This window comes from Planococcus citri, chromosome 1 (assembly GCF_950023065.1).
Source record: "Planococcus citri chromosome 1, ihPlaCitr1.1, whole genome shotgun sequence".
NCBI classification, from domain to species: domain Eukaryota; kingdom Metazoa; phylum Arthropoda; class Insecta; order Hemiptera; family Pseudococcidae; genus Planococcus; species Planococcus citri.
Genome location: NC_088677.1, coordinates 90,709,171 through 90,725,148, shown reverse-complemented (window position 1 = coordinate 90,725,148; position 15,978 = coordinate 90,709,171). Strand labels below are relative to the sequence as shown.

Here is a 15,978-nt window from a genome sequence, read left to right as displayed (position 1 = left end):
CGAGCGTGTATCTGGTTCTGGGCAATGTTTGAGTCACGGGTCTCCTCAGCTGCTACCCTGAGGAATTGCAACTAACGATATTTCACAAAGTACGAATCCGATTGAATAATGAACGACATTTTTGCGCGCCCGCGCGGTGACCGCTAATTAGTGAGAAAACGTCGTTAAAAATGCAAAATTCGACCCAGTATTGGCAAAACGAAATTAATTTCGTTTCGTTTTTCATAACGTTATGTAAAATGGAGAAGCAATTCGTTTCGTTTCGTTTTCGTTATGCCTAAGATTTTTTTTCATTACGTTTCGCGTTATGCCTTTTTCTATTTCGTTTTCATTTCGTTTTGCCTAAAATAAAATTGTTTTCCTCACTTTTGCTCAAATTTTTTCGTTTTCATTTCGTTATACTTTGAAATAACGTTATGCCTTATAATAACGGGTAAAACGAAACTAAAAAAAGGTGAAACGAAATGAAAAAAGGCGAAACGAAATGAAAACGAAAAAAATCGAAAAAAATAACGTTTTGCCTTCAGGAGAATTCGTTTTTAAAACGCAAGTTTTTAAAACGTTTCGTTTTCATCATTACGTTTTTCTCCTGGTCCATATTTCGTTTCGTTTTCGTTTCGTTTTGCGTTTTTTTAACGTTTTACAAAACGAAATAATTTCGTTTTGCCAACACTGATTATTTCGACCGCATTTTCTGGCCATTTTTGAACAAAGAAAAAAAAACACATTTTGGCAGAGGGAAGTGTCGTGGCGACAATCTGACACCGGAATTAAATTCGCCGTCTCGACAAACATCTCTAGTCAAATTTTCAACTCGATCGTCGATTAAAAGTTTTTTTCCCCAAAAAAATGCGCCAACGTAACCCCTTTGCATTTTTGGGATTTTTTTGATTTCCAAAAAAATCGAGTAAAGAGTCGTTTTCGACTGATTCGAAGTCGCCGAGTCCGAATCTGGTTTCCATTTGTGTAGACTGTAGAGGGACGCTGCTTCGGTGAAAAATTGCGACTATTTCGCCCAATACGAGTCCGCGCGATCGCAGAACGAACGTCATTTTTGCATTCATCGTGCTCAAATTAGTCGGAAAACGTCGTTTAAAAAAAATGCAACTTCGACAACTTTTTTCCAGCTCATTTCGAGTACAAAAAATGAGATGAATTCGCCGTCCCCCCCCCCCCCACTCACCAAAAAAACCGTAACCGAAAATTCGACTCGATTTGACCACGTTTCGATCTGCGATTTTGCGCAGAAAAATGCGCTTCGTATTTACGGCAAACTGGGTAGGCAATTTTATTAACACTCGAGAAACAACCGCTCGACCGCTTTTCAAGGGGAAAGTGTCGGACTAATTTGTGGTCGCCAAGTCGAAATGTGGTGTTCATTCGTGTCCTAGGACGCTGCTTCAGTGAGAAATTTCGACTATTTTGCCGAATACGAGTCCGATCGCGAAACAAACGTCATTTTTGGATTCATCCTGCTCAAATTAGTCGGAAAATGTCGTTTAAAAAAAAAATGCGAAATTCAACGTATCTATATTTTCCAGGCCATTTTGAGTCGAAAAAATGGCAAATTTCCAGCAAAAGGAAACGTCGTGGCGGCGGCAGCGGCAATCGGACACCGGAAATGAATTCGCTGTCCCAAAAAACCCGACGGGACCAAAAATTCCACTCGATTTGACCAAATATTTTGATCGGCGATTTTTGAAGAAAAATGCGCTTCTTATTTACGGCAAACTGAGTAGGCAAATTTATAAACATTCGAGAAAATATCGAGAAAGCTTATTAAAAAGAAAATTTTTCGGTTCTTTTTTCGAGTCAGTACGTCGGCGGCGGGTTGTGTGAAGAAGATGGCACGGCTTTTTTCTACTTACGAATACAAGATTGCCGTGTGCGTAAGAAAGTTGTTGTATAAAATACGAGTAAGAAGAACCGATATACGTATTTTTTTGGCTGACACTGCGTGGCTACTTTACGAGCGCTCGAGCTCGTAGGTCTCTACAAAATACGAATGCGTACCTACCTACCTACATATAGGAGGTACCTCGTCCTTTTACAGGACATTGGAAATGGCATTTTTGTGGTACCCTGACAGGGTGAGGCGAATGCCTACGAGTATATGCGACTGCGATTATTCTGGGGAATCGACGTTGTTTTGAGCTTTCACGTAGTAGTTTCCCGTTGCTTTCTACGCTATCTACGAAGTACGTAGCTCATACATCACTAGCCGGGTTCTTACAACCCTGAGTTCCGTAATCACCGCTGTCCGCTACCTATAGTTGCTCAACCAGTTACAGCTTTTTGATACCGGCAACCGGCAACAGATTGCGTGCATTTCTGTTGCCTCTGCTGTTCTGGTGCTCGGAGCTTAACGTGTAATAGATGTTAAATGCGCTACAATGTACATACATTGTAGGCCTATACATTACACGTTAACGCCTGCGTCTCTAGCGGGATTGCGGGATTTGAACCCACGACCTCTCGTTCAGAAAGCCGTGGCTCAACCCACTTCGCCACCGAGCGAGAGGAGGTACCTAGGCCTAGGTACAAAAATATTTCGCATATTCATGGGGAAGAGGGTGTGCATGTGCATGTGCATGTGCATGTGCTTGTGAAGTGACCGCGCCTTAAAAAGTCGCAATTACACATAAATGTGTACTCGTAGAAGCGAACCTCGGATCAGACACATTTTCAAATTGATTGCTCGTGACATTGCAAAGTACGAGTATATGGCGTGGCTTGGCTTCAAGTACGTAGGTTCGTGCGGATATTTCGCTTCGGCTACACATGTATGTACACCGTACAGCGTACAGCGTAAGCGTATGCGAAGAAAGCTCAGCTACACGTACACGAACAGAAAATAGAAATACGAAGCGAGCGCGATGGCGGCGTGTTTTGGGCAGCTATACACGATACACGATACACGGCGCTATCAAATATCGTATCGATTACGGTTGATTGACGAAGATTGATTGTTTATGGTTTTGGACGTTAGACGTTAAGGAAAGAATGTCAAAGTCGAACGGCAGGCGCCTTAAGTATAATACACATATATCACTGTGAGCGCAGTGCCGTGCCCTGCCCTGCCCTGCCCTGCCGTGCCGTGCCTCGGCTGCGGCAAATACCGTCCTCCCATGCTCGCGTAGATACGCACGTATGTACTACCTACTACCTACTACCTACTAGGTACCTACCGCACCTACCCATAAGTACGACGACCATCGGCCATCGTAGATTAGGTTATACTACTTAGTAGGTTCAGACGGGCAGCTACTAGCCTACATATAATTTAGTAGGTATCTATATTACACACTTATTTGTGTACCTATGTACAGATATACGTCGTACGTACGAGTATGAGTGCTCTAGTAAGAGAGGAGGGTAGGTAGGTAGGTAGGTAGGTACGCACATACGAATATGTACGTAGCTATAGCAAGTGGCACGGAAACGTAATCACCCCGGTTTTCCTTCGCCGTCCCTGCCCACCGTCACGTCGTCGGCGTCGTCACGATACGTGATTTTTCTTGTGCCGGCGCTGGCGCTGGCGAAAACCGAAGCTATTATCTTTAATGGCTACTCGTTTTTCATTCGTTTGGAAAAATTATTTTTCCCTTCGCTCGTTTGCAACTGTGACGCGACCCGACATCTTAACTCGACGTCTTTCACGTTTCACCCTCTGCCCTCATCTGCCCTTCGCCCATCTCTACTTCCGACTGACTGACTGAATATGTACGGTGTATGCGTACGCTTTACGAAAGCGTAAGCGTCGCGTCGGATCAGAACCGTACGTTTTTTAGTCTAAAAAATGAAAATTAATCTCAAAGCGGTAATATAGAGCCGTACGCCGCACGCCGCACCGAATAGTTGCACATACGTAATACGAGTCATGTACTAAACGTGAGACTGAGGCTGAGGCTGAGGCGAGAACATGAGAGTAGTCGTAGGTAATTACTCGTAAATAGGCGAAGCTCCACGCCGCGCCGTTAGCGCTAACGATAGGTGCCTAGCTGCCTACCTAATTACGAGTATGTCTACGAGTAAAAAATGGGGTGAAAAACCAGCGCGATTACGTGAAACGCAAAATAAATCGCTCACTCTCACTATCTCACTCGTTGCGTCGCGTCGCGTCGCTCGAAAGCACGGGTGCTCGATGGACCGATCGTTGATCGAATCATTTCTCACGCGAATTACGACGATGGCCGCGTCGCGTCGCTCGTACCTACTCGTACATCTCTCGAACAAAAAACGCAAAAACATGGCGAGGCACGTATTGCGGAAAACGAGAAAGTACACCTAACCGGAAATGAATATTTTATCGTATGGTACGTGAACGCGCGGTTGCGACTTGCGAATGTGATGAGAAATACGACTACGAGTAGGTACCAACTCGACGAAAGTAAGCGGGTTCTGCGCCAGCAATCAACATTTTGTCTCCAATCGTTCCGCAACAAACGAGAAAGAAATTGCCTATGTAGGATCGTTCGTTATCGTTATCGTTATCGTTATTCTATCCTTTAAAAGCTGAAACGTCGACGAGGTCGCACTATTACGTATTTATCTAGGTACATAATATGTATATTTTTTCACCGCTCTTGCCCCTCTTCGGAAGATGATTATTTTGGTATTCGCGTACGTATGTACTGTACAACGTATAATTGAGAAAAATGCTATCGAATAGATACGGCCACGGGCCACGGTTTGGAGGGATGAATTCGACTAAAGAAACGAAAACGGAAATTTAGCTTTCTCCAAACGCTCTTAAGCGAACGTCGAAACGAGAAAGTTATTCGTTCTTTTGCATCTTTGTCCGATGTTCGGGGAAAGTCTTCCCCATTTGGGGTGATAATTTTTTTTGGCACGTCCGCACGAAGGTAAGAAAAATATAGTCGGATAAATGCTTAGACCCTATAGTTTACGAGCATGCGATTGCCGGTAGAATTTCCACCAAAAATACTATCAGCGGGTTCTGCGCCAGGAATAAAAATTTAGGCTTCGATTAGCTTCGAAACAAACCAGCAGTGGTTGAAATAATGATCACCGAGTACGAAGCATTAAAAAGGAAATTTTTCTACTCGCTCACTCGCTTTCTCCCTTCTCCTGCTACTGCTGCTGCTGCTGCTGCTGCTGCTGCTGCTCCTCCTCCATCCTTCTCTTCTTTCCCATCCCATTCCATTCCGTAACGAGGTGGGTGATGCTGCGTCGAAATTGGGAAAAATTCGTATCAAGGCACGGGGGATGTTTGATGGTGTTGGCGATATTTCTATATACGGGCAACGCTGATAACTAACTCCTATGGCAAACAACTTGCGAATCAGAACGGAAATTTGCAACTCGCCTCGGTCAGAGCGTCAGAGCGCCATCAAAAATCACGGTTCGCCTGTTGGCCGTTACCTACCTGCGCCTGCGGACGAATTATCGACACACACGTACTCGTACTTTGCACTCGCTCCCGAAGACGTGTAACTCGACTCAACCGTGCTTGTGCACCCAGTAGCTGTGAATAATTCGAACGTGCGTTCGCGAGTACTTGCAAACCATTAGCCAGTCGTTACCCCCGCCGCGCAGCGCCGCCCCCCCCACCCATCTACATATAGATACTACTAATCGAATAGACCGCGCAAAAAAGAAACGGGTCGACGTGAAGACGGCGATGAAAAGAATATCTACCAACTCGTATAATAGCTTTTGATCGAAACTTATCGAATGTTAATAAAGAACGCGCAAGAGGGATAGAAAGAAGGAAGGAAGGAAGGAAGGAAGGAAGGAAGGAAGGAAGGAAAGCAGAAAGAAAGAAAGAAAGAAAGAAAGAAAGAAAGAAAGAAAGAAAGAAAAGAAGTTGGAATTTAAAATTCCAAATCCATTTTCGCTTATTTTCTGTCTTTTTATTATGCGAAGTTCTCGAAGCGTACGACGACGACGACGACGATGACGACGATTCGACGTAAAAATTACCACGACCTTAGGAGGTGGTGTGGCGGTGAAACGAAAAAACCCATCTCGCATCCAGCGGTGGTAATGCTGATGGCGATGGCGATGGTGATGGTGTTGATGTTGGTGTTGGTGATGAAATGCAGGCGAGCGGCATGGCGTGGCATGGCGTGGCGTGGCACGAGGCGAACGACGCAAATTGCGTTGTGTTTTCTTTCGTTCGTTTTTTGAAAAAAGGAAAAACGCGCGCGTGTTATACATTCAACCTCTTTATCGGTAGACCCTTTTCGCAGGATGCAGCTTCGCTATGGTTGCTCGCCTCATCTCGCCGACTCGAGCCGCCGCTCAAAAGGGTTATTCGTTTCCGTTATCGAACGAATATGATAAGGTAAGTGTACGGCGCGCGACGCCGCACCCTGTGCGTATGCCGTTGCCTCCGCGTACTCTGCGTACCTACTGGTATTGGGGTATTATTAGCTGGCGGTACCTACTTGGTCGACGACGACGACGACGACGACTGCTATATCCAATAATAACCTATGGTAACTGAAGCGAGCGAGCTAAGACGCTTCCGTTTCTTCAATTTCTTCCTCATTCAGCCGCGCGCAGAGTCGCAGATAAGTACATACAGTAAAACCTCGATAAGTGCAACCTCAATAAGTGCAAATTCGCGTTAAGTGCAACAAAAATATAATCCCCGGTCCCTACAGTCAATTTACCATGTAAATTCACCTTCATAAGTGCAAATAGTAACCTCGATAAGTGCAACAATTTTTTGGTAGTAGAAAGCACTTTTACCTCTATAAGAGCACGTTGCTGTACGTTTCACCTCTATAAGTGCAAAATTACCTCTATAATAGAAATTGTTGGTGAATTTAACCTCTATAAGTGCAAGTTGCTGTTCGCTTTGCCTCTATAAGTGCAAAACCTACCTATACAATAGAAATTGTAGGTGAACCTAACCTCTATAATTGCAAGTTGCTGTACGTTTCACCTCTGTAAGTGCAAAATTACATAGGCAATGGAACTTGCTGGAGAATTTAACCTTTGTGATTTGTTTACCTCGATAAGTGCAAATTGTGGGAAAATAACCTTGCTAAGTGCAAACCTCTTCAAGTGAAAAACTCGATAAGTGCAATAATTTTTCCTGTCCCTTGAGTTTGCACTTATCGAGGTTTTACTGTACATATACCTATACCTACGACAGTTTTTTCTTTCGACTTTTCCAATGTTACCACGATTATCAACCACCAACCACCACCTACCTACCTACCTACCTACCTACCTACCAAGTACCAACCAGTATATTTACTCGTACCTATTGGCCTATAATGTCTTTCTGTAGCCCTGCACTGTTGGAAATTTCATCTTACTCGTACGTGTATCTGTACCTACTCGTTTATGCACAGGTACCACACCTACTAAGACAGCTTAACTTGAATTCTTGCCTGTTGGTTTTATCGTACATACCTACCTACCTGACTAGGTACTCGAGTGCGACTATTACGCAATACGCAATACGCAATACGCATGCATAAGTAATAAAATGTTTAAGGACGCGGTGAAATGCCGTGGGATACGATCGCGTAAATGTTTTAGCTGCGTAAATCGAACAGGTCTACATTAATGTGTGCGCGTGTACTGTGTAGTGTGTAGTGTGTAGTGTGTACGTTCGCGTTGGGTTGGTTATTGCGTACCTAGCGGATGGTGGATGGTGGATAGTGGATAGCGAATAGGCAATGCAATATGTATATTGTATATACAGGTACTTATTACTCGTAGTAGTAAATGCCGTTGTCTTTGCTTCTGTGTACATGCACCTGCTCGTATTGTGTATGAGTAGGCAATTAGGCATGTGTACCTAAGCTACATAAGCGGATCGCGGATCGTGAGTAGGCACTCCTGAGAGCGGCGCGCGTGGCGGCAGCGGCAGCAGCAGCGGCAGCAGCGGGTTATTGCGATGTCACCGTCACCGTCACCGTCACCTTTTCATTAATCGAGCGCGGACGTTGGATGAGCAAACGCAACGTAAGCTGCATACTTAACTACCAACGTACCAAGACCAACCTTGCCCATAGGTAGGAAGGAAACTGCGCAGGTTTATAGCGAATGCAAACGCCGAATCCGATTAACTATATACTCGCACGTACATACTCGTAGATTGATACAAGTACGAGTACCAGTACCAGTACGATCGTCTCGCGCCTACCGAATTCCTTTAGACGATTAGGACGATTACTACGAGTGAGTAGGTACATCTCGTAGGTACAAATTCCTACATGTACCTACTCTTCGCTGAAATGAAACAACACTGCGCGAATATTACGCCAATTATACAGCCACCGACACCGACTCCGCAGGGGCCATTCCGCCATTCAGCTACTAGCAGTAGCGCTAGCGCCATCACAAAAATGTAGCGAACAAAAAGTGTGTCGGCGCGGCGCGGCGCGGCGTGAGGCACGCCAACGACAGCGCCATCATTTACGCCGCAATTGCCGCTAGTTATAATTTTCGTAGGTAATTCGATTGCAGACGTCGACGTCTCAACGAGGGTGATTCGTCACAACGTTAGCTACAGCCACAGCCACAGCCACAGCCATAGCTACCGAGCAAAGCCCGCCTGCCTGCCTGCGGCCTGCAGCGCGTACCATACGAGTACATATCTACGGTAGAATTTGGCGATTACACGGAGCGGTGGGGCAGGGCGAGGCACAGAGGCACGGAGACATAGGTCTCATATTGCAAACAATTTTTCTAATACAAAGTCATTTTTCTGCCTTCGGCGACCCGTTGGCCGTTTATCGACATTGACATTACCACAACCGAACCACCATTCGACGCACCGCGCCGCACCTTCTCCTTTTCAACAAGACCGGCCGCTGGCCAGGCTACAACGCTACAGTAGCACCTAGCTCGTGCAGCGAGTGAATCGGCGTGGTCGGATCGAACAAATAAGCTGATAAATGATAATATTTGTACATACGTATTTGCATTATCAATCGAATCCGTTTGGCCAACGTTTATACTCGTACGAGTACTTGGCGTCACGAGTGTTAGGGTTTCCAAATTGACTTTTTAAAGAGAGTTTGTCGGGGGAAAAAATATGTGAAAAGGTCTCCGCCGCCGCCGTATTAAAAAAAAAAAAAATGTTTACACGGTATTTCTCACGTTTTACACAGGCACTTAATTTGTCCTACACGTAAGTTGACTTTTCGCCGAGAAAAGTTCAGTTCCGTTATAAAATGAGCCTTCAAACTTGGGCAACTTTTGGCAACTAAACGCGAAACGCGAAACGCGAAACGCGAAACGCGTGACAATTTCACAACTCGTCTCTATTTCATAAGACTCGAGAAAGAAATGCTCGTGTGTTGGGAGACAAAATAAGTACGCAGTTACTCGTAGGTAATACGAGTAATAATACGATAATATTTGTAATAATAGCGATACGTATTGATTAGTAATTAATAACGAAGAAAAGTGAGCGAAATTGAGATGCTAGATGACGTTTTCGTCTCATTTCGACGATGACGCCGGACGCCGGACGCGTGACGGAAGAATACCCAAACCAACGAAAAAGTCGCGTCGCGTATTTACGGCAAACTGGTTATGCAATTCTATTAACATGCTGTTGAAATAGGTACTCGTACAACAGTACGGTTGCGTATGCGTATGCGTATGCGTATGCGTATGCGTTATCTACGAGCAGGAACAACCGAAGTGGTTTAGTTGTGGGTTGGCGGATTTGCGTGGATGCGTAAGTACGTATGTCTACTTGTACTACATACATAAAACCTACGTGTAGCCTATGTACTCGTCGTACCTACTCGTACATATGAAAATTTCAGTGAAATCGAACAAGTTGCGAAGGCGAAGGCGAAGGCGAAGGCGACCATTATGTACGTAGTGGGAACATAAAATCTACGCACATTGCGTAATACTGCGAGTCGTAAATGCCAACGCGTGCGAACATACTCCTCGTATTACGCTTACGCGATACGTGTGGTGCTGAGTTGTTCACATGTGACGAAGCGACGCAGGCTTACGTTATGGTACCGACGAGTAGCATAGCAAAAGTAAAATGCACGTTGTAATGTTGTAATCGTAAATACTCGTAAGTCGTAGCTGCCGGACACCGGCGCGGCGCGGCGCGGCGCGGCTGCTTTTACCCTCGTGCTTTCGTTCTCTCACGCCTCATGGTCCGCTGTTAGTCGTAGCTTTGAGCATTGTAATTGGAAATTTTCACTCACGTACAACCGACGACGACGACGACGACACATCATATTAAAAGTTATTGCCAAGTGACTGCGGCTGCGGCTGCGACTAAATATCTGCTCGTATACGCATTACGTATGAGGCTACGTTTACGGAAGCGTAAAGAATAATCGTAGGCGTCTTGAAAATTACGCGAAGCGAAAACTGCCAACAACTGTCAGCTTTAGCTCACAATGTACCTACCATACACGGTACACATTACTTAAGTACGTATATCCTCCCGTACACAAGGCATTTACTACACGTACGTAGCTGTGGGTACAATACTCGTATGTATACCTCTATGTACATGTACATATTTCTAATTCTACCTGCAGGCTGCAGGCTTCAGTCAACATCGCAGTGGGCTGAACAAATTCTAATACGTAAACCAACCGGCAACTGGCAACTGGCTACGTACGTAAACTTGCACAGCGAGTTCTCCTCATCACTCGACGGCGGCGCGGCGACGGGTAATAGGTAGGTCTAGGTGCATGTACATACGAGTACGACCCGACGTATTGTTTTCTTCTCTCTCCCCCCTCCTCCCTCCCTCCTCATTTTTCATTTTTGTTTTTTTTTGGCAACTACGCTAGGTAGGTAAGTACTCGTAAGTATTGAAAGAAGAAGTTTGTCTGTGGGCACTAAGGTACAGGTAGCAGGCATTTGGATCAGCCGTTTTTCTCCCTTCGGTACGTAGCCGTAGTCGTAGTCGTGTCTGTGTCTCGAGTGTTACGTCACGACAGGTATTGGTATTGGCATTGTACTCGTAGTAGAGGGTAGGTAGGTAGAGGTACGTACCGCTCGCTAACTGCCCATCTCGTAATTACTACCACACATTTAGGGTACCTACTTGGTAAGTACCACTCAATTTTACAGTTTTGATAAATCGATAACGTCACGTCGCGTCGCGTCGCGTCGCGTCACCCCTCCTCGTGGTGAACGGAATACTACGATGCCGATGCCGATGCCGATGGCGATGGCGATGGCGATGAGTTTTATTTTTCGATTGGTTTTCTCGTTGTACGAGTAGCTGTAGCGTTGGTTCGACTGGACACGACACTTTGTTTAATTTAGTCGACATACGCGCTGTGCCGTGTGCCACATGGCGCATACCTATCGATTATGAAAAGTGAGCATCGCGCGGCGCGGCGTGGCGTACCCTTTATCTACTAGCCTAAATTACCATCATCTAAATAGCTAGGTAAGTATAGCCGTATAGGTATAGGTAGGCATCTGAACGTATCTACTGCTACTCGTCTCGTCTCGTACTCGTACTCGTACTCGTATTAGCCTGTGACTTTGTGTGTACCCGGGCTACCTACGAGTGAGTACTCGTATCTAGAAAATTTTTACCGTTCGGTAGACGGTAGACGGTGACCAGCCCCGCGATGATTTCTATCGTACAAAGTATGTGAAAAATACTCGATTGTCCAAGTTGCAATGGGCACGGTATACTCGTCCTTGTCGTACCTACGTATACAGGGTGCCCAGAAATATCGAGCACCCCTAAGAAAGTTTTTCATTAAAAATATAGGTTGGCAACGTGAACGGTTAAATACTCGTAATTATGTAGACGCGTATGATTGGTGGAATGTTATCTCTCCAGTCCGGCCAACAACCAATCATGCGCTATCATTATTACGCGTACTCGTATCATTCACTGTGACCAAGCCGAGTATTTTGGTAGAAAACTTTTTTAGTGGTTGGCGATATTTCTGGGAACCCTGTATGTATAAAAATATTTGTACCTACCTACCTACCTACCTACCTACCTGTACTCAAGTTACATCAGACATATTCGTATATCAACTTGGCCTCGTCTCGCCAGTCGCATCAACATTAACGACTCGACGTGCAACTGCTTCGGCGCTACTGCGAGTTATGGTACGAGTACATCGCACGTCGCGTCGTATACCTATTACCTAGTACCTACATGTGTACATATGTATATTCGTATTACGTGTGTAGAGGTACCAAGCTACATAGTTTTTATCCCATATGTCGTAAGTCGTAAGCCGTAAGCCGTAATTCAACATTAGGGATTCGGCATTCGGTATTCGCATCTGTGTAAACAGTACGACAAATTGCGACTTTTCTCCTCTACCTACACCCCTCCCCCCATATATGTACCTACATTGTACACCCACGCCTCTATACATACGTAACGTAAATGTACGGTAACTCTACCTATAGGTATTTCAACTTCTTACAACTAACGTAAGGTACCTATACACCTAGATATTCGCGTGTACGCGTACGCGTACGCGTTCAACATTCGTTTATTTTACTCGTGTACCCACTGCTACCCACTTGTACGTACATAGGTATCCACGTTCAGCGCATTACGAGTACGAGTACGAGTATTGCGACCTGCGACTTTGAAATTACGCACCTACTCGAGTAGAAGTAGTAGTGCAAACACCGCGTGACAAAATTTTCAAATCACCAAATCGCTGCCTCGCAACAACGCCTGAGATTAGTATGGCGGCGTATTTTTGTTTAGAATTTCCATACTCGGCGCGACCGAATTTTTTGCAAACTTGCAGGCATAAGACACCGAACAATTTTATTCTTTCGCGTAGTCTGCCACGCCACGCCACGCCACGCCAAGCCAAGCACGGTATGCTTAAACTGAGACTTAAGAGTGTAGGTAGTACATAGATACTCACTACTACCACCTGTACATACAATATTATTCACGAATCCTCTCCAAGTGCTAGTCGAGTATTCGTATAGTTAGCGCTCATATCTACCAGCCGTACCCACACATGTTGACCTTAACACGCTAATCCACCATTTCGACTTCGAGTCGAGTCGAGCATTTATATTTTAAATTAGATACGAATGTACACTGGCATACTATCGTAGATACTTGGGCATCAGACATCGGGCATCGGGCATGCACCCTTAGTTCCCAGCTCGACTTACGAATATACCTGCGTAAGTACGTACGTAGGTAAGGGGTATCCATTCGTGTAGTGTAGAGAAGAGTTATGGCATGGCATGGCATCGCATGGCATCGCATCGCATAACGCGGTAGAGACGACGAGCGAAGCTTCTCATGAATAATAAAGCACGCATCACGTGTCACCGTCTGACGTTTTTAAATTCGAGTTATTACCGTTTAATATTTAATTAGCGCCTTATATACGTAACTTGCCCGCCGCTGTATTGTGCAAGAATAATGACGACAACGACGGCGATGGCGATGGCGATGGCAGTGGCAGTGGCAGTCATTGAAAAAATTTATCATAAATAGGTAGGTACCTACATAAAAAAATAAGGATTCGAGTTCTTTCTTTTCATTCGTCATTAGGTACTACGCGTACGCGTACGCGTATGTACATTTTGCATTTTGCTGTAATTGTTTTCGTTTGTATGCTGCTCAATTACGAATTACGTATGTAGGTATACGTATACGATAGGAAGTGAGCTGGGTGCGGCCGCCGTCGCCGTCGCCGTCGCCGTCGCCGTCGCCGGACGTACTAATAAGCATTATAACGTAGATAGGTAGTAAGTATACGTATAGGTAGGTACAAGATGCGGCAGCAATTTTTTCGTTAGGAATTTTGGTTGGCGAATGGCGATACGGAATAGACACTGACACCCGTAACCCGTATATACGAGTATGCGGTAGGTAAGCGGAAGCGTCCATCACTGAAATGGCCATAGAGCCTACTGGCAGGTGTACCTACATATTTACCTACCTCAACGATTCAGCGTGCGTTTGTTTAAAAAGCCAAAAGCGATCTCGGTTCTCGCGAATTTGGCAAACTTCAATCCATACCACGCCGAGTCACGTGCGACGTCACGCGTCGCGTCATGTTGATCGTCCAAGTGACGGGCGACAACGGACGTCAAAGGCAGTGTCACACTCCAAGTATGCTCACTGGTCAACGTCAAGCGTCAAGCGTCAAGCGTCAGCGGGAATAATGCGAATGCTAATGCGATGATACGAATAAAGCAACTGCAACCCATCGCCCATCGCGTTCGACATTGCAGTTTGGGAACGTGACAATCTAGCGCCTAACTGGAAGGCCCTGGCCACAGGCAGACGGCAGACGGCAGACGCTCGCTACTCGCTACTCGATCAGTATCCTCGTATCCTCGTATCCTCGTAGTCGTAATACTCGTCGACACCTAACTACCCAACCACTGCACCAATACCTAGGTATCTATTACTCGTACGAGTATATGTATATGACGTACTAATAACCCACGAGTAAGTACTCGTACGATATCTACGTAAATCTTAATCTGCTATAGGTATTTACTTACCGATCGTGTAGGTATCTCCATCCAGTCGAAAAGTAGTGGTCGTTGATACGCGGTTCTGCGTTGTAACATTTGTGGTTTTGGTTTCCGTTGATGGCTCATTGTCGTCGTCATCATCATCATCATCATCATCATCGTCGTCGTCGTCGTCGTCGTCATCATCTCCTCCGTTGCCGTCGTCGTCGTCGTCGTCATTATCATCGGTGAATCGTTGACGTTGCTCTTTTTCCGGCGAATTGTCTTCTTCCATGATGTAAATCTACTTTTGTCAACGGCGAGTTCAATTTTATCGCTGGAACCAACAGCAGCAACAACAACAACAACAACAAAAGGACAGCGATTAGCCAAGTGGAAGGGAGGTAGGTATGTACATATGCATGTACGAGTAGAATTCGATAGCAAAAAAATGACGAGAAAAAATAGAAAAAGGACCAAAAAACAACAATAACAACAACAACAAAACGAAGAAGAAAAACAAAAACGTAAAATAGCGAAATAAGACGATCGCTTAAAAAAATATATATACCGACGTAATATATGTAGGTACCTACGTAAATAGGGTGAACGAGAAAAGTTGAAATAAAACTCGATTTACGAGAAGCGGCGACAAGATACTAGATTTTCAACAGTCAATAGGTAACGTAAAAACGCGAGCAAAAATTGATTTTCGTAAAAAAAAAAAATAATAATAATACGTAATAATAATAATAAAAAAAAAACACGAAGAAATGGCAACTTGAAAAATGACGAAACAGCGAAAACAGTCTCTACAGAATATATGGTCGGTTTTTAAAATTACTAAAAAGAAGCGGCGCAAAAAAAAACAAGTCGGCTTTTATCACACTAATTACGAGAGCGATTTGCGAAACGAGGAGGCCCTATCACGCGATGATAAACCATGTGACTGTTCAGCTAGAATTAAGGTATGGCATCAGACCGTCTCCGAAATAGCGAGCGTGTTATTTCGGAAAAAAGCGCAAGCGGCGGAGGCGGCGGCGGCGGCGACGACGACGATGACGACCAAGACAGCAACGCCAGCATCAGCAGCAGCGCAAACAGGCGAAGCGATGAGACGAGCGAAGGGGTAGGAGGCGAGTGCGGGGGAGGATAAAGAGGATACGAGCAGCCGCAGCCGTAGCCGCAGCGTCGGCGGAGACGACGAAGAATAGCGAAACGCATGCGCTTTTCAACGTTTTCCTTTCGCTGGTCGTGCTTTCCTCTATCCACAGTGTCGTTGGTTGCCCTCCTCCAGCAACCCATCCATCCATCCATTGGCAACAACAACCGCACTCGTTAAACTGTATGTATCTACGAGTAAGAGGCCGATGATACTGCATGTACTTAGTAAATGTCCCCGTAGGTAATAGGTACCTACCTACCTACCTACCTACCTATTTATGGATATTGAGTATGCGTATAGGTACACCTAGCCATAGATACCTCTATTTACACAATATAGGTATAAATGTATTCGTAGCTACTCGTACATACTACGAGTAGTAGTATGTATAGTGTATACTCGTACTT

General features: G+C 45.1%; 1 protein-coding gene across 4 annotated transcripts in view; it reads right to left on the bottom strand.

Annotated features, from left to right (window-relative positions):
* The window catches only part of LOC135841058 (dual specificity calcium/calmodulin-dependent 3',5'-cyclic nucleotide phosphodiesterase 1-like), a 71,979-nt gene extending 56,597 nt beyond the window's left edge, over positions 1-15,382 (bottom strand). For 2 of the 4 annotated variants that reach the window (XM_065357850.1, XM_065357859.1), the window contains exons 1-2: positions 15,003-15,382; positions 14,455-14,743 (exon numbers count right to left, since the gene is read on the bottom strand). In XM_065357850.1, coding sequence (XP_065213922.1) covers positions 14,455-14,701 — 247 coding nt within the window. In that variant the 5' untranslated portion in view covers positions 14,702-14,743; positions 15,003-15,382. The remainder of the gene's footprint in view (positions 1-14,454; positions 14,744-15,002) is intronic. The other 2 variants (XM_065357876.1, XM_065357882.1) reach the window with 1 other exon arrangement.
* Between the last annotated feature and the right edge of the window lie 596 nt (positions 15,383-15,978).